Here is a 25275-nt window from a genome sequence, read left to right as displayed (position 1 = left end):
ACAAGAAGAACAAGAACAAGAAGGAGGAGAAGAAAAGGAAGAAGGAGAAGAAGAATGAGGAGGAGAAGAAGACGAAGAAGAATGAGGAGGAGGAGGAGGAGAAGACGAAGAAGAAGAATGAGGAAGAGGAGAAGGATGAGGAGGAGGAGGAGGAGACGAAGACGAAGGTTTTAGGTAAACACAGACCACACTCCGGTAGGTCCTGTCCCATGTGTGTGATGAGGCTGAGACTGTCATCAGGACCGATCCTCCACAGCTTCCCGTCCACCGTTCCCGTGAACACGTTACCTGAAACACAAGCGAGGATTCAGAGGAAGAGCCGGAAACGACCTTCAGATCGTCACGGGACACTTCAAGTATCCAGAAGTTTTATTACTTATTAATTTATATTGATAATAATATGCTTTATTTATATTTATATATCCCTTTGTCTCATCAGATGTACCGGCAGTCACAAGGGACAAAACACTTTGCCTACAAGACAAAGGTCAGAGGTCAATCTACAAAGTAAAACGTGTCAAATCCGGCACGCTCACCCTCCTCATCCGCAGTGAAGGATTCTGGTCCGTGTAGTTTCCCTGTAAACAGCCGGCGGCCTTTCTGCAGCCGGGTGTTGACGGCCAGCGGCCCCTCGAGGGCCGGAGGAGGGCCCTTCAGTCTGGAGGAACACTTTGGATTTAACTGATGCTGTGTGCGTGTGTGTGTGTGTGTGTGTGTGTGTGTGTACTTACACATGTGGTTTTGGGTCGATGGGAGAAGGCAGCAGATAAACAGCAACGACCACAGCGAGCAGCGCCGCGGCTATCGATCTCTTACCAAACCTGACAGGAGAAATAAAATATGATTTATTATCTCGCTAGACTCTTTTCTAGTTTCTAAGGGCAAAAACCTCTGCATTCAAAATATTTAACAAAAAGTACACTCAATATAATTTAAACTCTCCACTTACGACTATTAAAATAAATGAATAGTCCCATTACGGCTGAACTTTTCAGTATAAAGCAAATGTGACACTGAACTTTTCTTGGAGCCAAATCTGGGACAAATGTTTTGTTCATTTAAAAAAAAGATTTGTACCTGAAAAATCTAGTTTTCTTGTTGAACTTTGACAAATTCAACAATGTATTGAACCTGAAAAAAAGATTTGAAATTGTAAAGAAAAGAGAGTGAAAGTTGAAAGTATAAAATCTGTTGCTAAAAACTGAAACTGAATCAAAATTATATTTAACCCCCAAAAACTTTTCATACACTTATTTTTACGAATACATTGTTCAAAGTTCAACAACAAAACTTGATTTTTCAGGTTCAAATCTTTTTTTCAAATGAACAAAACATTTGACTGATATTTGGCTCCATAAACCTTTAGAGTTTCTTATTACATGCATATTAACACGGTTTCATTTTAACATAATGGGGGAATCAGAGCTGCAAAATTAAAATTAATTCTGCTGTGTTTGCAGTTCACAGTCTGCAGTGTTGTGTAGCACGTGACCTAGATCCTTCACACAGGACGTACCGCTGCACGTTGGTCACACAGAGAGATGAGCTGTTGTGTGTGAGGGAAGCAAAAATCCTTAAATGTGACGTAATTCCTCTGGAGATTGGTGCTTCGCTCCCTCTATTTGGACTGTGAGGAACAACATGTGATATTTGTTCTCAGGAAATAAAAAGTCCCAAAAGGCTTCGAAGATTGAGCAACTCCTGCACCACTTTGCATGATGTGCAAGAGACAAAGCCTTGCAGTGGATCAACATTATAGAAAACTGTTGTTTTATTAAAGGTGCTATATGACGCCTTTGTTGATGTGTGCACGTGTTCTACCTTCTTGACAAATACATGTCATAATGTATTACACACACACTAAGTCTCTGATAAGGAGGCAGGAATCTGTTTCGGTCAAATTTAGTTGTTTAAAAAAATTAAAAAGCTGCTTTCTGCTTTTTATTAATGCCGATATGGAGTTTGACCCTTAATGGTCCCAAACAAATATCTTTAATTGATTTTTATTACGACAACGTTAACAGATTAACAGATGTCTGAGCGCATTTTGGCGACGCCGGAAGAAACTACGAACTTCCGGCGTCCGCAAAGTCTAATATTTATTTTTAAAAGAGTTAAAAAGTGTTAAACTTACATCGTTGAGGTTTCCAGTCGGCGTCTCTTCTTCCTGCTGCAGCAAACAGGTCCGCTGATCGAGCGCGAGACGAGTTAAACTCACCGGAGTATGCACGGGAACATCCGGGGTGGACCTTCAAAATAAAAGCACCGAGGCACACGTTTCCGATCCGTTTGTGCTACTTTATCAAACGGCTACAGGTGATTTACAATAACAAATACATTTACTGAGTGCAGTTTACTTGAGCACGGAGGCAAGGTTTTACCATATATATATATATATATATATATATATATATATATATATATATATATATATATATAGTTTAGTCCAGAGTTTCAACGCCCTGAAGGAGAACACTACAGGGAGACTCGTCGTTATGTTGCACTCAGGCTCCCTAGGCCGCGCGTAACACTATGCATGCTGGGAATTAAATATTACGGCTTTGTGACATACTTCCCTTTATACTTTGCCATGTGCACTACACTTGTTTTTGTAAATGTGGAGGCTACAACAGATATATATTTATTTTTTGCATTATTTTACAGGACCCGGACATTTCTATTAAACATAAAGTTATCTAGAAATGCGTCCACTGCAAGTATGATATGATGTAAGAGGTTTTCACCAAGTAGCACCTAGTTTCACAATTAATTTAGTTTAGTAGATGATGGCCTACTTGTATACACAATTGTTACTGGAAAATACCACTGCTATTTTTATTTTAATTAAAGTATGCTCATTACAATTAATTAAATACCAAAGATAAACCTCTGGGGCTTTTATTTCATTCATAACCTGAAAATGTGTAAGGATAACCAAAACGTACAGTGAGCTTTTATTTTGAAAGCAGCGCTAGCAGGCTCCCTCTTATAGCTTTACACGTGACAGTTTAGTGTGTGTGCGTGTGTGTGTGTGTGTGTGTGAGAGAGACAGCAGGGGGGCGTCCCACTTCTAAAGTCTGAGAGGTTATTTGAGTCGGGGTCAGACAGAGGTCAGGAGGAGGAGCTGCCAAAATACTGTCAACAAGCTTTTTCTTTAGGCTACAATCTGATTTAATTTTAAATAGACATTTGTACAATTAAGTAAAAAATCGTAGTTTATTCTGCGACACTTGTTTTTTTGGCATTTAAAATGTCAAAAAACAGAAGAAAGTCCATTTTAATTTCCCTGAGTGAAAGTATCTTTTCTTTTTAACAGTAGTTTTGAACCCAGAGATATTCAATTTAAAATGATATAAAGAAAAGTAACAATTCTTCACATGAGACGCTAAAAGTAACATTCTTTTGCGTCATTTTTGCTTAAAAACCAATACTTTTAAGTTGAAAAAACATTGTAATAGTTGCCGATTCATTTTCTTTCCACTGAAATTAACAGACTAATCTTTTAGCTCTTATCCCATATTTATCTCAAAGCGTTGAAGGACGAAAAGACCTAATAGGATGAGAAGAGAATAAAAACCATACATGAAACACTTGTTTTAATTCCACCTTTAATAGATGCCACCCGCCTCGGGTGAAGGAAAGGCCTCATTTGGTAACGATTCAGAGAGAAACCACAAGAACGAAAACTAGAAACCCGCCTCGAGTCGAACGATCGCTTTGTTTTTATGTCGATCTTTTTAAAAGGAAAAAGGCACTGCGGCGGTCAAAAGGCCAAACTTTAACTAAAATATGGCTTCTATTGACTTTAATAATATTGAAAGAGGATTCTTCATCATGAATCGTCTCCTTTTTCATTTTTCTTTGACTCTAAACGCGATAATCAACTTTTTTCCCTCCTCAGCTTCGTTTCCTGAGGAAACTCATGTGACTAAACCTGATCTTTCTCTATATAGTGAACAAAAGCATCACAATCGGAACAAAAAGAAAAGCATGTGAGTAAATGGCAGAAGAGCCACACTTTGGCATCATAGTCACAGTTTCTAGATGTTCAAGAACAGAAGATCTCAAGATCCGAAAAGCTCGTGAATTGAAGCCGAAACGTCAATTAACTAATTAAGGAGAAAAGGTCCATTTAGTTCTGGAGCTTTCAGTCGAGTCATCACGTGACGCCATTTTGTTTTCAAGTTTCCAACACTGATTCAATTTTGTCCTTAAAAGCATCCAAAAAAATTTAAAAGGAAATCAGATTTTCTTCCAGATGAAGATCATGGAATATGCTCAAAAGCTCCAAAGATTTTTTTTATAACAAATTATTTAAATTTGCCATTTTTAAATAAATGAATGATGTAATTCCAACTGTCCTTTCGACCACATAATGCTTATCGATACGATTTTTTTGTAAATATTTCCGGGTGCATGAAAATAGTTGTTTAACTATAATCGGATCAAACGTTAAATTAAAAGTGTTGGGACTCCCTAAAATCAGACTTATGTGAAGAAAATACATTTCTGCATCTATAAAATACATTTTACAGATATTGTAGGACGTTGTGTTTTCAAGGAATCGCATCAAAGTGCACTGAAAGCTCTGGAAAAAAATGAAGTAAGTAAACCTTGAGGATTTACCATCATAAAAACACGATGGAAACCAGGAAATACTCACAAAATGCCCTCAAACCACAAATTAAAACTGCTTGCATTGTCTTCAGTTTATCAGAGAAAAAACAGCAAATCCTCGCATGGAAATTATAGAAAAAAAATAGATGCAGTCGATTGATTAATTGATGTTTTTTTTCCAGAGTTTTCAGCCACATTTCATGGCCTTCATCAGCAATGGTTGAGTTGTTCTCACACGAGTGTGATTCTGGTGAAGCGACACCAACGACCAGCTTCATGCGGTGAAACGTGACCATTTGAAAACATAACAATACACTTATTGAACAAAACCTCTGAATACAGATCAGGTATCACAAATAAACTCATTCAGCGACACCACTGGCACAAAAGCTTTTCATTAGAGAGACATTGATCAATCACCAGCATCTTTTAACCATTTTCACTCCAAAAATATGTTTCCAAATGCCAGTTATTAAATGTAGGATAACGCGTGCCAGAGGTTTGTACAGCGAACATGAATTCATACAAAGACACAAACAGGAACGCGTGAGATTCACAGTCGACAGATGAACTCAAACATACGGAAGCTCGTTGAGGCCCCAAAAGAATAAAATGAGCTTAAAATAACTGATTTCTTTAGTATAGAAGTTAAAAACGTATACTTTTGAGCTTAACAAGATCTTTTCAAAATAAGAGTACAGAGTATTAGATGTTAAAATGGCGGCAGGAGAGAAAAAAGAGAAATAAAAGAAACCCGTCTTCCCTGAATTCGAAGTTAAAGTGCCCAAAAATAAATGATACGACTCGCCCGGTTTGTCGTGTTTTAACAGTTAAAGTTGTTTATCAGATACAACAACAACAACATGGCTTTAAGATTAATTAACTGTTTCCATGCAGACTTTCGTATCATTTTTAATTAAATAATAAAGGAAGCAAAAGAGGGCCAAAATAGTTTTGAGCTTTACAAGCAACTGAATGCTTAAATGTATGTGATTAAAAATATATATTCAGTAGTTCAATTCAAGTTTTGTTCATTCTTGGCAGCTCAAATGTTTAACTTAGAATTCTTCATGAATTTCCAAGGTTTTTATGCGCAATTAATTACTGGGAAAAATCCAAGAGGGAAATTAAAACCACAAAGTAATTCAGTGGTATTTAAATAACATTAAGTATTCTGGGGAACTCCATTTATTCATTATTGCACCTTCCTAAAGTTTAGGGGACACATTTACACTGGATCCTACATTTCCCATAATGCAACTCAATGACGTCTCCTATTAGACCCTCTCTGCCTCCGAAATTCGACCTTCAGTCGCGTAATTATACAATATTTCTTTTACAAGTATTTCTCCTCCAGTGTGTAAATCTGGTGGACTTCCCCTTTAAATGTCACAAATAAACATTCGGCTGCTTGTAAGATTCAAATCCTTTTTGACCTTTTTGTTTTTATTTGCTTCCACAGCGTTAACCCAGTGTCTGAAAGTAGAATAAACGAGGGTTAAAACCCCTTTAAATAAAACTCTAAACTATATATGGTTCTCCCTCCAGTGGGAAAAGGCCCCTAATATATGTTTTGCTCCAGGCAACATCACAAAAATATCTTTGGTTATAAGAAAAAAATAATAGTTTGACACGGAAATGAGAATAGTTGCAGTATCTGTCCACTAGGCGGCGGTGTTGTACTTCATTCAGTACCTGCAGCTCAAGCAAAAAAGCATTTTACATCTTTTTATAATGACTTTTAATCCTTTTTTTCAAATGATTTGTAGTTTGTTGAAGTGATTGTCTTTGTTTTATCTCATATCTGAATATCTGCTGATTCAAAAGACAAGTAATACAGAATTCTCTACAAAACTACATTGAAAACCAGCCTCTTTGGTCTCCAAGCCCCAACTGATGAGTTGCATATACGAAACACAACATTGCATATATATATATTTAAGGCAGCGATTTACTTTCCAGAACCTTTCAAGAACTTTTCCTGCACAAAAACGCCTCGACCTTTCGACCTTCTCTTGCACTTGCTGATAACTTTCATTGACTTGACGTCTTTCCAATCTTTACTTTAAACTCCCATCCTTCCTTTCTTTCCCCTTTTATCCACCATAAAAAAAGCTGAAACCCAGGTTGACGAGGAGGTCACGGCTCCACGTTTTTAACTTGCGATAACGCCACAAAAAGAGGACTTTTTAAATGAATGTCTGCAGACAGACAGATGGCACAAAGCCGCCATTATTCCCTCCCTTGTTCTCTGCAGCTATCAGCGCCTACCAACCTCCTTTTTTATATTATCAGCTGTGGATTACAAGAGCACACAAGCAGTTAATCACCTGACTTGTGGTTTTGTCCTCAAGGTCACGTTCACACTGCTTTTATGACTTCCATATATTCTCTTCCTTACTTCCTTCAGTTAACTCTTCTACTTCCTATAAGCTGCTCAGTCCACTTCCAGTCAATCCTCCTTCCTCTGACCATAAAGGTCAGAAGTCCATCTATCCAAACCTCGCATCCTCGCTCGTCTTCACTCGCCATAACGAACAATCTTTACAACCAAAACTAAATTAAATATGTTAAATTCTGTGTTTTCACTCTTAGGTAATCAAAAATAAAAATAAAGGTTTCTCCTGGAGAGTCAGTAAAGTTTGCGACTTTGTTTTCAGTCACATTAAACCTCTTTTTAACTCTGTGTACCTTCGTCAACGACATTCAGGCCTATGGAGTTTGTAGTGTGCCAATAACAAAAAAAGGAATATTTTACATGGATTATCTGTGCAATATAATTATGCATTAGAAATCTTTTTACTATATTTTAACGTCCTTTATGAAAAGGGCAAAATAAATACTTTTTATGGTTAATCACATTTTGTTGCTCATTTGTCTTTGAATTTTACCAATTAATAAACTTTTTTTTCTATTATTTTTAATGATATTCAAATGTACTTTGAGTCCTAATAAAAAAGAAGGTACATTAGTAAATTAAAAGATCAAATAGTTTTTAAAGAGGCTTTAAAAAATACTTTGTTTTAATTATTCAATTTCTTTATTTGACCCTCCGTGTTTGGTTATTTTATTGTTTATTTTGCCAAATTTATATTCTAATAAAATCATCAAAAATAAAGTCAAAAGATAATAAAAAATAAATAAAACAGTTACCCACTAAAAGTATCATTGACATTTCTTTTTTTGGCACACTCGAGACTCCATACCTGCATGCAGGCTTCCTTCTTTGATTCCAGTGTATTCTCTAAATGTTTATGCAGAGTCAGATGTTTTTAGCCCGATGCTCATGCTGTGTATTTACCTCCAGTAGCAGTTAAACTATTCTCTGTGTCAACAACCAGATTGATGCTCTGCCTCTGTACAAAAAACTAAAGTAAGACTTTTGTTTGTTATTTCAACAAAACAAAAAAAAACAATAAAAAAAAGCTTCACCCATATAAATTAAGAAAATAAAAATATGTACAGCCCTTTTAAAACAAACTAAATTAAATAAACCTCTAACTCAACATGTGGCCTTGAGTCTTTCACAAGTTTAAAAGGATAAAGAGCGGAAACAAGGAGGAATTAGATAAATTATGTGACGCAGGACAGAGTGAGAGAAGAAGAAGAGAGGGATGAGGATGAGAGGGCGAGTATGGCACAGTGAAGTCATCTTTGGTGTGAGCAGGCAGCAGTTTGAAGTCTTTAATCCAGGCGGAATCAAACTCCAGCGTCCAGACTCTGTCCGTTATTGTCCTTAGTCGCTTGCCGTCCGTCAGTTTATCTTCTTTATATCATCCCCCTTTCTTCCAGGCGCAGGATCCTCTCTTCTCTCTCTCTGCGCGTTCACATCCTTCTCTCCGTCAAAATATACACAATTTTTCCTCCCCGAAGGAGGTTTTAAAACAAATAAAAAAATAAAGCATCACCTCCTCCGGCCCTGTAGGGGGCAGCGGTGCTGTCTCATGGAGGTTCTCTCTCTTAAGAAGGCCCTCTGACCTCCCGCAGCGCCTCCTGCAGTCTCTGCCGATACGCGTCGTAGCGCCGCTGCATCGCCGCCTTCTGCTCGGTCTCCTCCTTTTCCAGGATCCGCAGGAAGTTGCGCAGCTCGGGGATGGAGAACGCGTCCCACTGAGAAGAGGAGCAAGATGCACAGTCTAGTTTGTTTTTCTTATGATGATGTTTGTGGACGTGGACGTTGTCCTTCCTCTTGTCATTTACTACTTCTGAATATCAATCATGAGAATTATAAATGGTTGTTTTTAGTCATGTATCACTACTTTGACTGAAAGGAAGATGAGGATAACGAAGAGGTGGAAGTAGGAGGGATTGAGAAGGTTTGGAAAAGCAGCAGATGACAAAAGATGGATGAATAAAAAGCGGAGAAGGAAAAGGAAGAAGAGGAGGAAGTTTTGGGAACATTGAGCACAGAAGAAGAGAGCAGAACATTAAAAAAAGGGCAAGATATTTAAACCCACTTTCCAGTAAGAAAGAAGTTATTATTGAAAAAAGTTTAATGGTAATTTTGACTTTCGACAACAAAATTATAGGATAGTGAGTACAAATTCTGACGTTTTTATTATCGGTGTCTTAAAATAATAATTTATCATTTCATATTTTGCACTAAAAGTTTAAAATTTTTAGCAGATCATTTTGACCCACATTTATTTATTTTATTTCATCTTCTTGCAGAAATGGGCTTCTATAAAAACTAAGAAACACAATAAAAAATAAAAGATTTCTAATGCATAATTATATTGTATAAAGAAAATCCATTAATATATTGCTTTCTTTAATTATATCATTATTATTACACAAGAGAAGAACAAGATACTTTAAGTAATGGAGAGAGAAGGATGAAGAAAAGTAAGGAAGGAGGAGAAGAAAAAGTGAACAACAGGAGTAAATATTTAATTGAATGTGTTAAAAAAGACGGAGAGACTGGAGGTGAAGATGAAGGTGAAGATGAAGGTGAAGACGAAGGTGAAGACGGAGAGACTGGAGGTGAAGATGAAGGTGAAGATGAAGGTGAAGACGAAGGTGAAGACGGAGGTGAAGATGAAGGTGAAGATGAAGGTGAAGACGGAGCGTTACCATGACTTCTCCGATCTGCTGTTCTCTCAGTACGAAGCTGAGCGTGTCGCCGTCGGGTCCCGCCACCAGACGGAGAAACAACGGCTGCTCGCCATCCGCCAGCTTACACACATACACTGCAGGACACACACACACACACACACACACACAGACAGACAGATTAATTAAGGCGGTACAGATTGTGCAGCCTTTTAAGCCGCATGCACGCTGGCATCACTGCGGTCGCCGCAGTTGCATTTGGTGTGTGTGTGTGTGTGTGTGTGTGTGTGTGTGTGTGTGTGTGTGTGTGTGTGTGTGTGTGTGTGTGCGCATATAAACGAGCAGAAGATGAAAGGATGGGTGCGGCACATTTAACGGCCGCAGCAATGCACAAAAACAGAGAGTGAGAGAAAGAGGTTCATGTTGGTGAAGTGAACTGGACTTTTGAGGCCGATAGATTGAAAAAAAGTTGATCAAATCATTTAAATTTGTTGATGACCCTATGTATTTATGCTAAGCTAAGCTAAACCAGCTCCAGCTCCATATTGACTGGTAATAGCAGTATAATAGTGATAACAGATATCAGTCGTCTCATCAATAAATAAGAGTGTTTTAAAATAAGAAACCGCACTGTTGAATATTAAGCTACACCAAGCAGCCGGTTAGCTTAGCTTAGCCACTGAAAACAGGGGGAACAGCTAGCCTGTGCTCTGTTTACAGCTGTAAAAAAACAACCATTCCTTTAAGAGTTTGAGTTTACTGTAATCTCAACAGGTCTAATAGAAAAAGAGTGTATTTCTCTTTCCTTCAGGCAGACGTCCGACCTCAACTGGAGTCGGTTTGTTTTTGCCCTAAAACTGAAGGACGTTTCTACATTTCAAGAGCAGCACCAGGACTCAGCTACTTTAATAAAAGCTTCACCCGACTATCGTCTGGGAGGTTTATATGTGAAGCTCAGTCGACACATGTCGGCTGTCAGACGGCTGTCTAGACAACGTTTTTATTAGCAGTCTCACTGTACACACACACACACACACACACACACACTAATGAGATTTTAAGAAACAGAGCAGGAGCTAAAAGAGCAGCTAGCTAAACAAGTTTGGGGGCAAAATGTTTCACAGACTTCAAACATATATAAACATAAGTAATCTTTCTTTAAATAACTTCACAAAGTCTTGTTTTATAGCATGAGTCCCATAAACTTCATATTTTCCCTTTCTTGGAGACGCTATAGATAATATTTTAAATTAAGCAACAGCAGTGTGTGTGTGTCTGTCTGTCTATATATATATACACACATGTGTAGGTATTCTGTTGATAGTGGGGAGAGCCCTGCAGCATCCAGCAACATTAGGGTGAGGCATTCACACACACCCACCCACACACACCCCCACACACACACACAGTCAGTGCCAAAGCATCTGATACCGAGTTTGGCATGAGTGGCATGAAACACACTGTCTCCAGCCCTGTCGCTTTCACCGTCTCTCTCTCTCTCACACACAAACACACACTCATATTACACACACACACACACAAGGCTCCAGTCTTACCTTGCTCCTCTCTGCGATAGCGTTTGTACAAGGCGTATTTGGCCGGGTTGTCTGCAACTGTGAACTTGTTCAGCAGGGCGGTGATCACCTGAACACACACACACACACACACACACACACACACACACACACACACACACACACACACACACACACACACACACACACACACACACACACACACACACACACACACACACACACACACACACACACACACACACAAACGAACTTAGTTAGCCGACAGTTAAATCCTGAATTTGGTTAAACAAAGCAAAGCTAACAGGATTATCACTGTGTTCATCTTTCACGATCTGATGGAGGATTATGGGTAATATTCCTCTTGGATCAATCAGATATTAACGTGAAAACATATTTTATTCTTACTGAGCGATGGGGTCAAACTTCAACTTGCTACTTTTGGCCAAAAGTTGTCGTTATAGTTCACGTTACAGATTTCTAATTTGTGTTAAAAGAAAAAAGAACCTCATGTATTGTTTATTAAACGTTTAAGTTTAACTATAAATAAACTAAAATATGAGTTTTTTAAGTGCAGTAAATTACCATTAATCAACACTACAACTCATATCTATCCTGCTAATCCAAAATAAATATTTATATTTGAGTTATTATACAAAACAAAGTGTCCTGATATGAGAAAATAACGAGGCAAAAGCATCTGGATAAGTTCATTATTGTTTTTATTATAACACCTCAGAGTGCATTATTGTCTTTATTATAACACCTCAGAGTGCACTATTGTCTTTATTATAATACCTCAGAGTGCACTATTGTCTTTATTATAACACCTCAGAGTGCACTATTGTCTTTATGATAATACCTCAGAGTGCACTATTGTCTTTATTATAATACCTCAGAGTGCACTATTGTCTTTATTATAACACCTCAGAGTGCATTATTGTCTTTATTATAACACCTCAGAGTGCATTATTGTCTTTATTATAACACCTCAGAGTGCATTATTGTCTTCATTATAACACCTCAGAGTGCATTATTGTCTTTATTATAACACCTCAGAGTGCATTATTATCTTTATAGTAGAACATGTAACTAAACATGTTTACTAAATAATTAGGCCATTTGTGTTGTGTTTGAAAGAGACTTTTATACACCTTTATTATGTCTTTGGTCTCCTGTTAAATTATCATATTTTTAATTACCGGACACCTGTCAGCCAATCAGAATCACAACATTCAGAGTCTGCGATAAACTGGTGTCCACTGAAGGCCGACTTCAACCCGTCTGTCGTCAGACCCTAATTAAGTTGTGTGTGTGTGTGTGTGTGTGTGAGCCACCTGTTTGACCGTGTTATTGGAGCTGATGTGCAGGGTGTTGGTGACTCCTCGGGGCAGATAGAAGGCCTCCTCCACCCGGCCTCCGCCTGCTCCCCTCTGACCCGCCCGCACCGTCACCGGCCGCCTCAGATCCATCTGGACTTTGATGAAACCAGTATACACACCAGTAGGATTCTGGGAGGGAGAGAGAGAGTTATGGTTAAATATGTTTTCTTTTTAGTGTTCTTTAAAATACTCCTTGGCAATGTTGTTTTATCTGAATTTGAGACTAATGTCGAATTTTGACATGAATAATTTACCTTCATGTCTGATTTACTGTGTTTTCCGTTGACATATTTGTTAAAATGTCTCTATTACATTGAAGTTTTTATTACGTTATGTTAGATGCTTTTGCGGCCGTGACCGTCGCTCATTGATACTTTAACTCTACACAGAGGTAGACAGTAATAAAAATGTAAAAAAACAGGATACTGAAGTGAATATTGTATATTTTGCCCTAAAAAAAAAGCTTTAAGTTACCTATTGTTTCTTTTAAAATCATGAAAAATAGTCTTTTAGGATATCTAAACTTTCTTAACTGATAGATAAACAGTAAAATAAACTCTGCTTGGTATAAAATTACAAATTTTAGGCAATTTATTTGTTTCTTGATCAATAGATCAATCTTTTTGATGATATGTTGATAGAAACTAGTGAGATATTCCAGTTATAAACTCCTGAACTCTGTAAGTTGAAGATTTAAAAAGATATTCACACATGACAAAGATAAAGCAGAACATCTTCTGCAAAGAGAAGACGCTTTACTTGAATAATCAATTATAAAAATAGTGAAAACATCAATAAAATGAATTAAAATCAGAGTTAAAAACAATCAAAATCAAATCAGGGAAACTTTAGTGAACTTAAAACTTTGTATGAAAGACACAAAGTAATTCACAACGACGTCACCTGGTTGTTTTACACACTCTTTCACACACACACACACACACACACACACACACACACACACGCTACATAATCTCTCCCAGAAGAGACCAGTTCACCCAGTGCATCCGGCAGGACAGATGGCCCCAGACGGAGGAAGAGCATCTTAATCTCATTACTCCATGTGGGGCCTGGAGGACTGTGTGTGTGTGTGTGTGTGGGTGTGTAGGTGTGTGTAGGTGTGTGTGTGTAGGTGTGTGTAGGTGTGTGTGTGTCACGAGCTGACAAACGAGCTGAACAAACTTCCCAGATGAAGTGACAAGAAAGACAGAAACATGAGGGTGAAGCCTGAATGTCTGAGTTTCACAAAGTGATGTTATCAGCTCTAAACCAGTGAAAACAGTTTCACACCTAAAATGAACCGTTTCCTTCTTTACGGACTTTCCCAAAAACACTTTGAATCCCCCAACTTTCCCCGTATAGAAAATGAGGTAAATATTTTATATAATTTTGAGATCACTTTTAACTGGTTCTGAAACTGTTTCAGTTTAGTCCTGAACTGGTCCTCTATAGGCCTCAGTCTAGTCCTGGTCCTCTATAGGCCTCAGTCTAGTCCTGGTCCTCTAGAGGCCTCAGTCTAGTCCTGGTCCTCTAGAGGCCTCAGTCTAGTCCTGGTCCTCTAGAGGCCTCAGTCTAGTCCTGGTCCTCTAGAGGCCTCAGTCTAGTCCTGGTCCTCTAGAGGCCTCAGTCTAGTCCTGGTCCTTTAGAGGCCTCCGTCTAGTCCTGGTCCTCTAGAGGCCTCCGTCTAGTCCTGGTCCTCTAGAGGCCTCCGTCTAGTCCTGGTCCTCTAGAGGCCTCCGTCTAGTCCTGGTCCTCTAGAGGCCTCCGTCTAGTCCTGGTCCTCTAGAGGCCTCCGTCTAGTCCTGGTCCTCTAGAGGCCCCAGTCTAGTCCTGGTCCTCTAGAGGCCCCAGTCTAGTCCTGGTCCTCTAGAGGCCCCAGTCTAGTCCTGGTCCTCTAGAGGCCTCAGTCTAGTCCTGGTCCTCTAGAGGCCTCAGTCTAGTCCTGGTCCTCTAGAGGCCCCAGTCTAGTCCTGGTCCTCTAGAGGCCCCAGTCTAGTCCTGGTCCTCTAGAGGCCTTCATCAGTAAACGACCACCAGAGAGAAGATGGTCTGGTTCTAGAGAGTTCTTCTTAAAGCTCCTCATCGGAGCCACCGGGTCGGGTTCTGGTGAAACCAGATGACATCATGCAGGTTCACCAGAACCTCCTTCAGCTCAGACTCCAGCAGAGACCAGTCCACCTTTAAGTGGTGGACATCCTTTGACTATAATCCTCCATTTTTACTGGATGTCACGGAGACTTTTGGTGTGTCAGGGTTCAGAACACATTTCCAGACACCTTTCATGCTGCCAAGGGGAACCGTGTGAGGAGAACAAAAGCAGGAACAACACCACGATGATGATGCGAGCACTGAGGAATGCTGGGAGCTGGATGTTGAAACATCAGCACACCGTTAAGCGTCCATTAAAAAGCCTGCAGGACTTTGCATGTTCGCACATCACTGCTGTTATTCATATTAATCTCTTTTTGGGGGAAGTGCAGAAGCAAAAGAATTAGAAAAAAAAGAGTTCCTTATGCAGAGGTTGTGTGTGGGCGTGTGTGTGTGTGTGTGTGTGTGTGTGTGTGTCACTCACCACTGTCATTTTGAGGTGGTCTTTAGTCAGCATGTTGTACTGTTCGATCCTCTGCCTGATTTCCTCCCTGCTGAACTCCGTCCGCAGCTCTCTCTCCTTCTCCACATCCTGAAAAAAGACAGAGGAAGAGAATTAAATAACGTGATACGATCGCTAAACAATACACACAGTCTCTAATGACAATGACATGGTTGTATGAACAAAAGCGTCACAAAAAAATTGAAGAATCGACTGAAGAAATCTTCGTGGACTAATGCACAAAGGACCGAGGCCCTATAAGAATATATGTAGAAAGAAAAAGTGCAATATATTAATATACTGTGGGAGCCAGGTGAGTAATAGTCAAATGTATAAACAGCCTAAACAGTAGTGCAGTAAATATGTGGAGGCTTAATTGTGGGAAATATAAATAACTTTAATTTATTAGCAACATTCATTTTACTCTTTTCTGATTTTCAAAGACAAAAATGCAGAAATCATGACAAACTAATGAGTAAGGACCTAAAAGGATGAATGCAACTTGATTTCAGTCCAGTTTTGTCTAAATGTTTACGTGATAAACTGCATGGAATGGTTTCAGAAGTGCAGAAGAAAAACATGCGGAATCGAAGCTGAATTTGAAGGAAATCACAGAAAAAAATAAATAAAAATCAGCAGTCACAATAAAACACAACATGTGATTCATACTTTTCTGGTGTCTTCTCATCGGAGTATAAACCTTCTATCAAAGCGTTGCAGCAAGACTTTATATTTCCTCCTTTTCCCAAAAGCCCCCTCACTGCTGGAGGGTCGGCGCCTGACTAAAACTCCCTCTGGGTCCCGTGCTGTGCGGCTGACTTCTAAGTTTAGACAAAACACTGAAAACCTCCTGCAGGAAACTCAACAACGCGATAAAATTAAAACACGCTTGTGATTTGTGCATTTGTGCCGCGTCAGCTGCACAAGAGGCTTCCCTGTGTGCGACTGGAGTCAGCAGTCGTCACTGTGCATGAATGAATGAATGAATGAATGAATGACCGTAGAGAGCGAGGCCAGCGGGTCAAAGGTGAACAATTCTGGATAAAGATGACGTCACGCAGGTCCAACCCTCCTTTTTCTTTTATTATTTCACAACAACACAAAGCGGCAACTGCAGAAAACAAGTGCAAAACTATCCTTTAGGTCAATTATGTTACATAATCGGTTGTAAAAGATCCCGTCCACTGGGCTCAGAGACAATTAAAAATGGTGGTCGAAGCCCCCACCCAGACTGCTCTGCTACAACAACTCAAAAAACACTAATCAACAACTTTTCTGAAGTAACTTTGAAATGACTGAATCAAATGGTTATGCGAGAGGTCAAAGTTCAAGGCTTTGAGGGATTGCTGAAAGCAGACATGTCACAGAAAGACACCTATTAAGTAAATAAGACACACACACTTTACAAAAACATGTGGCCTGCCACATGAATTCTAAAACATGCTGTACATAGTGTCCTTAATAATAAAAAAAAGAGTTAATTGAGCCATTAATTGTCTGGTTAATCAATAATAAAATAATTGTGAGCTGCAGCCGTTATCTCAAACTGTGCTTTTCTAAAACCTACAATTTATTCTTGCTTGTTTGCATTATAAACAAGCAGCAAGAGGGTGAACCATAATGTTCATTTATCCACATTAGTGATGAAGAAATGAGCTGATTAATCAATTAAGCAGAATCAATCCACTACAGTTGAAAAATAGCATTTTTAAATCCTAATTTAACTACAAAAGGTTCAATACTGGCATGTGAAGGGTTTTCTTTATGTTATCATGATTTCTACACAATAGATGAACTGATAATGGAAAAGAAAGCATCTGTTGCGCTCTTCTTTGGACTCACTCAGGTAGTTGTGAGTCAACAAAACACACACACACACACACACACACACACACACACGCACACACACACACACACACACACACACACACACACACACACACACCATCTCAAAGGTTTGTTAGACTTAAAACAGATTTCTAGATTAAAGTCTGTCCTGATGTGTTTTATCTTGTATGTGCGTCTTCAGACTTTAATTCTCCAGAGCAGAGAGTGTGTGTGTGTGTGCTTACATGGGCATAGCGCAGCCCTCCTCTACGTCTATTAAAAACCACACACACACAGAGAGACACACACAGACACACAAACACATAGTGCACGATCCAGGGAGGCTTTGAAGGCACATGCACCCTTATATGGAAAACACACACTGCTCAAGAGAACGACAAGGTGCCAAATGTGCAAATACTGCGCGCGCACACACACACACACACACACGATTTGATAAGGTTGAAAGAGAATTTAATGACTCCTCTACAGATTATTAATACGTATAAACTGGATGTTTATTGTAGATTACAAGAAATAAATATTTTTTATACGTATTTTTTCTATCATAGTCTATTGGAAGATTAATATTCTGATCATTCAGCATGTATTAATACCTTGATATTGAGAAGTTGGGGAAGTTTTAGTGTCATTTTTGATGATTGACGAATAATTGAAAGTAATTTATTGAGGAAAAATGACAAATGTTTGCTGGTTCCGGCTTCTCAAAAGCCACGTGCAGTTTAAAATAATGATAAACTGAATATCTTCAGGTTTTGGGCAGCTGTTTGGACAACCTTTCACTACATTTTAGAACTATTAACAAAAAGAAAAAAACTGTTCAAATCAAACAAAGACACAGAGACACACACAACATCACGACACCGTGAATCTGAAGGTATCAGATTCCTTTATTGAAAGAACAAAACCTTCACAGTATCGTGACGTTTAGTTTGACCTTTCCCCCATTCGGTCTTCCCTTAAGCACCTGCTGGGTCAGATGAGTCAAAGCTTATTATTTACAGGAAGTGACAGGTAAGGAGATTATCTGTCACCTTACCTTCCACATGAAGACAGAGACAAACAGAGGGTTTATAAAAAAGATGATGAATGGCACTCCCTCAGGGGAATCCTTCCTCTCGTGACTGCACTCGATCTGTTAAAGGCCAACAGATGAAGTCACTTCAAATCTACATTATCACTTCTTGACTAGTTAAACCGCTTATCATCCATTTATGTGTTTAATGGGAGTTTCCCCCTTGAGGGAAATACTACTAAATTTAGTTTTTACAGTCGATTTTACTACAAAAGTGCAAACATAGCAGCACAATATGAATAATTTACAATATTTGAGTGTTGCAGCCAATCAGACGGCTCCAATGCTTCCTCTAAATGTCAGAGTAAAGAAATAACTGAAAGTGACACTAAAGGTTAACACTGAAACCCATGATAGATAATAACAGGCGTTATGGAATCACTGCTACTCTTAAACTGACCAAAATACCAACTATGAATACTGTATTCTAGTTATGTCATTGGCCTAAAAACTACCGTTCTCACTCTGGGTGTGAATACCAGTGTGTCCAGTTCAGAATGGAGAGGGTTAAGAGGAACTGGGAGGGCGATGGCGACCAAATCCAAACAAACAAGAGAAGCAGAGCACAGCGGAGCTGCAACACAATGAGGTCATGCTCCCATTTAAGAGCGAATCCTCCCACTGCAGCCGGAAGATCAACATGGACGGAGGGCAAGAAGGAAAGTACAGAGACGGGTTCCAATAACGGAGAACAAAGAAGCCGATGGCACCAGAAACATAATTATCTCACTTCTATCCATCGATCTTTAGCACTGCGGTTCTGGGTAAGAAAATAAATAAATACAATATACATTTGTCTTTTTATTAAAAATATTCTGCCTGCTTTTTCAGTCATCTTTTAGAGAATGAAAGTCTGTAATTTAAAGAGCAACATCATCTGCATAAAGTCGAATCACAGACCAGTAGATGTTATTCAGAACCAGGACACAAAAAGACAGAACCATTACCGCTATTATCAAATTAAAATGTAACCATTCATTCGCATTTTTCACAATATTTCTTTTCATCCGTTGCCCCTGGGCAAGTACTAGAAGTAAATAGCGACCTCACTCATTAAATGTTTCCCTCGAAGCCTAAAAACATGTTTCATGAAATGCAATAATATTTCCTAAAATTAGCAGAGGCCTTCTTTATTTCTGGCGAGGCTCAGTAGTGAAGTTTAATGTAGACCTAAATCATATAACCAATAGTTATTCCAAAATGGAATAGGGCTGTGCGTTATACCGGTTCAGTTTTCCGTACGGTATGAATTTTTCATATACCGTCATACGGTTTGGCAGGCAACAACATTTAATGTTCACAGCTTGAAGCTGAAGGAGCAGCGGACCGAGCTACTTACGTCTCATGTTAACTCACTTGACTCATGGTTTGAAAGAAATGACATGCTGGGTAAACGCCGCCCACACAGGAAGAGACTTCTTCCTGCGCGGCTGAGTGGGCGGGCTTTACCCAGCATGCATTTTGGCGATGTCATTTCTTTCAAACCGTGAGTCAACTTCCATCCGTGAGACGTAAGTAGCTCAGACCGCTGTACACGCATCTGTGGCTGTAAACATTAAATGTTGCAGCCTGCCCTAAGACAGAATTTGTAAAACTGAATCGTTATTTAATATTTGGGAGATTGAGAGACACAGGAGGGTGTTGTCAACTTGATCATGTGATTAAGCCAACTTTGGAGGTCACAATTACAATAAATAGATAATTAAGTGTATTTAAAAGTGATATGTAATGCTGTGCATCATAATGGGGCTAATATCAATGAATACAGGCTCATATTACTGGTACTGATGGGGAATAGATTGTGCTTTTAGGGGTGAAGTTTGACACCTTGAAAGCTGATTAGGAAGACATATAAAAGGCACTTATTGTGATTATTTTAAATCAACAAAAAGACTGGTTCTTCCTATTAACACCCAGCTTCGGAATAGGAGTAGACAAATTTAATATTTAAGGAATAATAAAATGTTATGTCTCCGTACTAAAGCATGTGAGCATTAAAACTGACTCTTTGGTACCAGAGCGACCAGGAAACACTGGAGAAAAAAAGCAGAAGAGAAAAGGACAATACAAAAAGGGACCAGACGGAAGAAAAAATGAATGGATAAAGAGATAACTTTTTATCTTCATCTCTTTCAAAAATAAACCTGGGAGTTAAAAGTTTAGTCTGCATGAGTGTGTGAGAAAGAAATGGTATTTTTTTTTCCTTCAAACTTTTAATCACACACACCTGCCGCATTCCTGCCTTTGTAAAACACCGTCACACTCGTCTGCATCCTCGATCTGGAAATAGATGACATCACTATGCAGGTGTGTGTACGTGTGCTTGTGTGCAGACAAAACACGCTAAGCTCAGCTAAATCGACCCTAAAGCAGTGGACTGTGTTAAGGGTAGACTAAACAGGTTTTTTTTGTGTGCCAACTAAATTGAACCTACATGTTTTATTTCTGTCTCTGTGTTTAATAAAGTTTCTGGAGACCATGCATGTTTGAAATGACCAAAGTTAAAAGGTCATTTCATTTAGAAAAACATTAACAAAGCAGTTTATTCTGGTTATATTATAGTGTCCGCCTGCCAGTCTGACATGCTCCTCCAATTATTCAACTTTTCTTTTTTACTAAATTTGACAAAATCTTCCCGAAACGTTCCTTAAGTTATTTTTGGTTTCCCTGAATCAATTTGGTACCAATTATACAGATAACTGAACAAACCTATTCAGTTAGCTGTGACGTTGTATTCCTCTCAAACAGTTGCTTTATATAATTGAGTATTCTCCCAGTTTGGTCAATAAAATATCAGAAGATATTGAAATACCAAAACAAAGCCAAAAGGTGACATCATTAAATGTCTTAGTGGTCCGATCAACCGTCCAAAAAAAAAAAAAAAAAAAAAAAAACTCACTTTGGAGAAGCTGGAAAATATTTGCAGATTTTTTTGGCAATTGAGATCTATATTAAATCATAGATTTATTATTGGAAATTATATTTCCAGTTAAATTGGATACAGTTGCCTGTAAACTTCCCCTCAAACATAAAAAACTTCAACAAAAATCTCTGGTGTCATTTTTAATTCACACAGGACCAACTCCTCTAAATCCATCTTATGTCCATTTTTCTACCCTCCTCACCCCTTCCTCCCGCTCCATGTTACTTCCTGTTGAGTCCACGGGGGGAAGTCGAGATGGACCACACCTTTCCTCCCAGAATTCCTGCACTAATGGGAACAGGCGCATGCACGTACAGATGCACTGCACAAGTGGAAGTGCTCACACCTTTCCTCTGCAGTGGACGGGCCTCGGCTAATGGACGGAGACAAATTCCTCTTCTTAAGTGGACATTCCCGAGTTAATGGACGCTCATCCAGCAGACAGAGTGCAGCCAAGTTAAATCCTTTTATAGATCTCTCCATCGGACTTATGCAGCGCCAACTACTATATAAACTATTCAGTAACCACTGCTGTCTCTTTTCTGTAGCAGAGCTTCTAAAACCTCTTCATTTACAGCCGGGTGGCTTCCAGGACTTCAAGGCTGAAACCAATACCCGTGTTTTTGGTTTGAAGTTTCGTTATTCGTCGTTTTCGATGAGTTTGAAAGTTGTGATATAATATTTGATGAACATATCTTGCTTATAAGAAACAATTCAGAGTTCAAGCTCCCAGTCAATACCAATGATCAACTAGGCAATGTGTAACCGAACAAACCTGATGATCAATACTTCAGCAGGGTCGATTTATAATTGTTGAAATTTGCAGATAGGACCATTTTTATACACTTTAACGCATTTTATGAGTGCAAAAAGTAAGATTTTTATGCAGAATGATATATATTATATATCAGAATGATAAATATTATTTTAGTAAGATGCACTTATTTAATGTTTCAGCTGTTAAAGGTTGGACTCGTTTCTTTTTTTTAACTTATAAATAAACATAGTGGAGTTTAAAGTACAATATATCTCTCTGAATTGTAGATGAGAAGCATAAAGTAGCAGAAAATAGAAGTAAAGTACAGGTACCTCAAACTTGTCCTTAAGTACAGTACTTGAAACTGTCCTTTTTCCTCAGAAGAGAAAGTGAGGAAAAGTATGTTCTCGCCTTTGCAAACAGAAGTGAAACCTGTAGACTAAACCAGCCGGACCGCAGAAGCCGGACTCGGCATGTTGATGTGAACCAAAGTGGGCCGCTGACATCACCCTGCAGCACGTCTACGTGTTCCCACAGAAAGACATGGAAACATGGACGCTGTAGTGAAGGACACGGACTTATGGTCCAACTAGAGGAGAAGGAGACCGTGAGGAGACCACAAGGAGGCTGGGTGGTCCTCCATCAAGACCTTTACAACAGCAACAAAGACAAGGTGAAAAAAGAAGAAAGACGTGGACGAGGAAGACGAAGACACAAGTGAATTTAAAAAGGAGAAGAAGCAGGTTTCGGAGAAAGAGGAAGAGAAGGATGAGGAAGGAAGAGAAAACAAACAATAAGAAAAGACTGATGACAAGTAAAGAATGAGGATGTAAGAAGGGAGAAGGAGAAACAAACAAAGGAGAAGGAAAATACAGACTCTAGTTCCCACAACTAATTTAATTTTCTATCTTTAGTAGTAATTATATTCTAACAGCCGTTAGAGGCTCTTTTTAAACTCAGCTACTAGTCACGCAGTTAATCTGGTTGCTTCAGAGATAAATGAAACATTAAATGTGTCCAACCACATTGATGGTAAGCACACATCGCAGCCGCTGTCTGAAATGTTCTCATTACGCTGAAAAATGGCTTTCATTAACAACTGGGGGAAGACACCGCTTCAAAACAGCTCTCTCACACACACACACACACACATTCATTTACACACACATTCATGTACACACACACACACACACACACACACACAGAGTTTGTGTGGGATTATCAGTCGCTCCTGTGGTCAAAAGATTGCAAAATACACAGAAAAAGAATGGAAAAAAATACTATTTGCACACATTTGTGAGCACAAAAAGAATTGAGCAATAGGACCAGAGATAGGGATGTGTGTGTGTGTGTGTGTGTGTGTGTGTGTGTGTGTGTGCGGTTGAGATTATGAAACTTCATGGCTCTGACCTTGGAGCCAGAATAGAGGTGTGTATGTGTGCGTTTGAACACACTGAGTCAACAATGAGCCACACTTCCTGTTCAGAAAGCTGAACATAGAGTACAGGTTCAACTAAAGATTGTTTTTTAGTCGCCATTAACCTGATTTTCTATTTCATCTTTTATGCTGTAAAGTTTGAAAATGAGTGTCAAATGTCTTCAAAATAGCTTGTTTTGTCTGAGCAACAGTAAAAAAGAAGATTAGCAGAATGTTTGACATGTTAGCTCAGAAAATAACTTCAGTGACTTTTAATCATTCAATAAACTTACTTCCTACTGAAGTAACTTTCTGTAGCAGCTGTATTGTTTATTATTATATTAATGTTATGTTACGAAACTGCGACACGACGGGCAATCCCTAAAACTGTTTTCCAAAGTCTTACATCATCACCTTTCATGTCTAAAAAAACAGCCCCATCAAAAGTTATTTGATGACATGGTTCATTGTAAGAATCCACAAAGATAATAATGAACACATACTCAGTCAAAGTAGGCAAAAGTATACAAACAAAACAGCAGTAATGAAGGACGATGAGAGCCAGCTTCATGCCTCCATGAGTCAGATGTGAAGCAACAGAACAAGGAGCCAGTCACCATCAGTCATATCCGACCACTTTATTACCGAATGACCCTCAGTCTCCTGCGACATGAGAATTATAGAGGAAGGTTTCTCCAACGCAACAATCGCTTCCTGAACTGAACTAGGACGTTTTTGTTGGCTAAACCTAACAAAGTGTTTCCCGATCTTTTCCTAAACCTAACAAAGTATTTCACGATCTTTTCCTAAACCCAACAAAGTATTTCCCGATCTTTTCCTAAACCCAACAAATCATTTCCCGATCTTTTCCTAAACCCAACAAATCATTTCCCGATCTTTTCCTAAACCCAACAAATCATTTTCCGATCTTTTCCTAAACCCAACAAATCATTTCCCGATCTTTTCCTAAACCCAACAAAGTATTTCCCGATCTTTTCCTAAACCCAACAAAGTATTTCCCGATCTTTTCCTAAACCCAACAAAGTATTTCCCGATCTTTTCCTAAACCTAACAAATCATTTCCCGATCTTTTCCTAAACCCAACAAAGTATTTCCCGATCTTTTCCTAAACCCAACAGAGTATTTCCCGATCTTTTCCTAAACCCAACAAATCATTTCACGATCTTTTCCTAAACCTAACAAAGTATTTCCCGATCTTTTCCCAAACCCAACAAAGTATTTCCCGATCTTTTCCTAAACCCAACAAAGTGTTTCACGATCTTTTCCTAAACCTAACAAAGTATTTCCCGATCTTTTCCTAAACCCAACAAAGTATTTCCCGATCTTTTCCTAAACCCAACAAAGTGTTTCACGATCTTTTCCTAAACCCAACAAAGTATTTCCCGATCTTTTCCTAAACCCAACAAAGTGTTTCACGATCTTTTCCTAAACCCAACAAAGTATTTCCCGATCTTTTCCTAAACCTAACAAAGTATTTCCCGATCTTTTCCTAAACCCAACAAATCATTTCCCGATCTTTTCCTAAACCCAACAAAGTATTTCCCGATCTTTTCCTAAACCTAACAAAGTGTTTCCCGATCTTTTCCTAAACCTAACAAATCATTTCACGATCTTTTCCTAAACCTAACAAAGTGTTTCCCGATCTTTTCCTAAACCAAACAAAGTATTTCACGATCTTTTCCTAAACCTAACAAAGTGTTTCACGATCTTTTCCTAAACCCAACAAAGTATTTCACGATCTTTTCCCAACCCTAACTATGTAGTTCTGGTGCGTAAACCTAACCAAGTTGTTTCCTGTGAAACTAGAAGTTTATTTTGAAAAGATTGTTTGCATATAACAAAAGGAAATTGTGTTGCTGGACTTTTATAAGAAAATGCACGAAAAATCCATGACATTTTGCAATATATTAACCGCTGTGTGACGATACGTTGCACATGTATACTTCCAGGATCTACAGTGTGTCACATGCTAGTCACAGAACAAAGTATTGCGTGTATAATTATTTTTTGCCAGAGATGTTAATGTTTGGTAGTTTTGCTCTTCGTCATCAATGATTT

The 25275-nt window shown here is 38.7% G+C and overlaps 2 protein-coding genes across 2 annotated transcripts in view; both read right to left on the bottom strand.

The window, feature by feature from the left end:
• The window catches only part of LOC306752144 (adipocyte plasma membrane-associated protein), a 7877-nt gene extending 5697 nt beyond the window's left edge, over positions 1-2180 (bottom strand). Inside the window, exons 1-4 of the mRNA XM_079235853.1 lie at positions 2135-2180; positions 732-821; positions 537-658; positions 187-288 (exon numbers count right to left, since the gene is read on the bottom strand). Coding sequence (XP_079091979.1) covers positions 187-288; positions 537-658; positions 732-821; positions 2135-2136 — 316 coding nt within the window. The 5' untranslated portion in view covers positions 2137-2180. The remainder of the gene's footprint in view (positions 1-186; positions 289-536; positions 659-731; positions 822-2134) is intronic.
• Positions 2181-8577: 6397 nt separating this feature from the next.
• rassf3 (Ras association domain family member 3) overlaps positions 8578-25275 on the bottom strand; it is a gene marked incomplete at both ends in the record, with an annotated part of 48917 nt that continues 32219 nt past the window's right edge. Inside the window, 5 exons of the mRNA XM_079236476.1 lie at positions 8578-8727; positions 9691-9806; positions 11226-11313; positions 12542-12715; positions 15159-15266. Of these exons, the coding sequence (XP_079092602.1) occupies positions 8578-8727; positions 9691-9806; positions 11226-11313; positions 12542-12715; positions 15159-15266 (636 nt within the window). The remainder of the gene's footprint in view (positions 8728-9690; positions 9807-11225; positions 11314-12541; positions 12716-15158; positions 15267-25275) is intronic.

The sequence above is a fragment of the Taurulus bubalis genome, assembly GCF_910589615.1.
Source record: "Taurulus bubalis genome assembly, chromosome: 20".
Classification (NCBI taxonomy): domain Eukaryota; kingdom Metazoa; phylum Chordata; class Actinopteri; order Perciformes; family Cottidae; genus Taurulus; species Taurulus bubalis.
The sequence above is the reverse complement of the archived record's forward strand: the minus strand, read 5'-3'. Positions and strand labels throughout refer to the sequence as shown.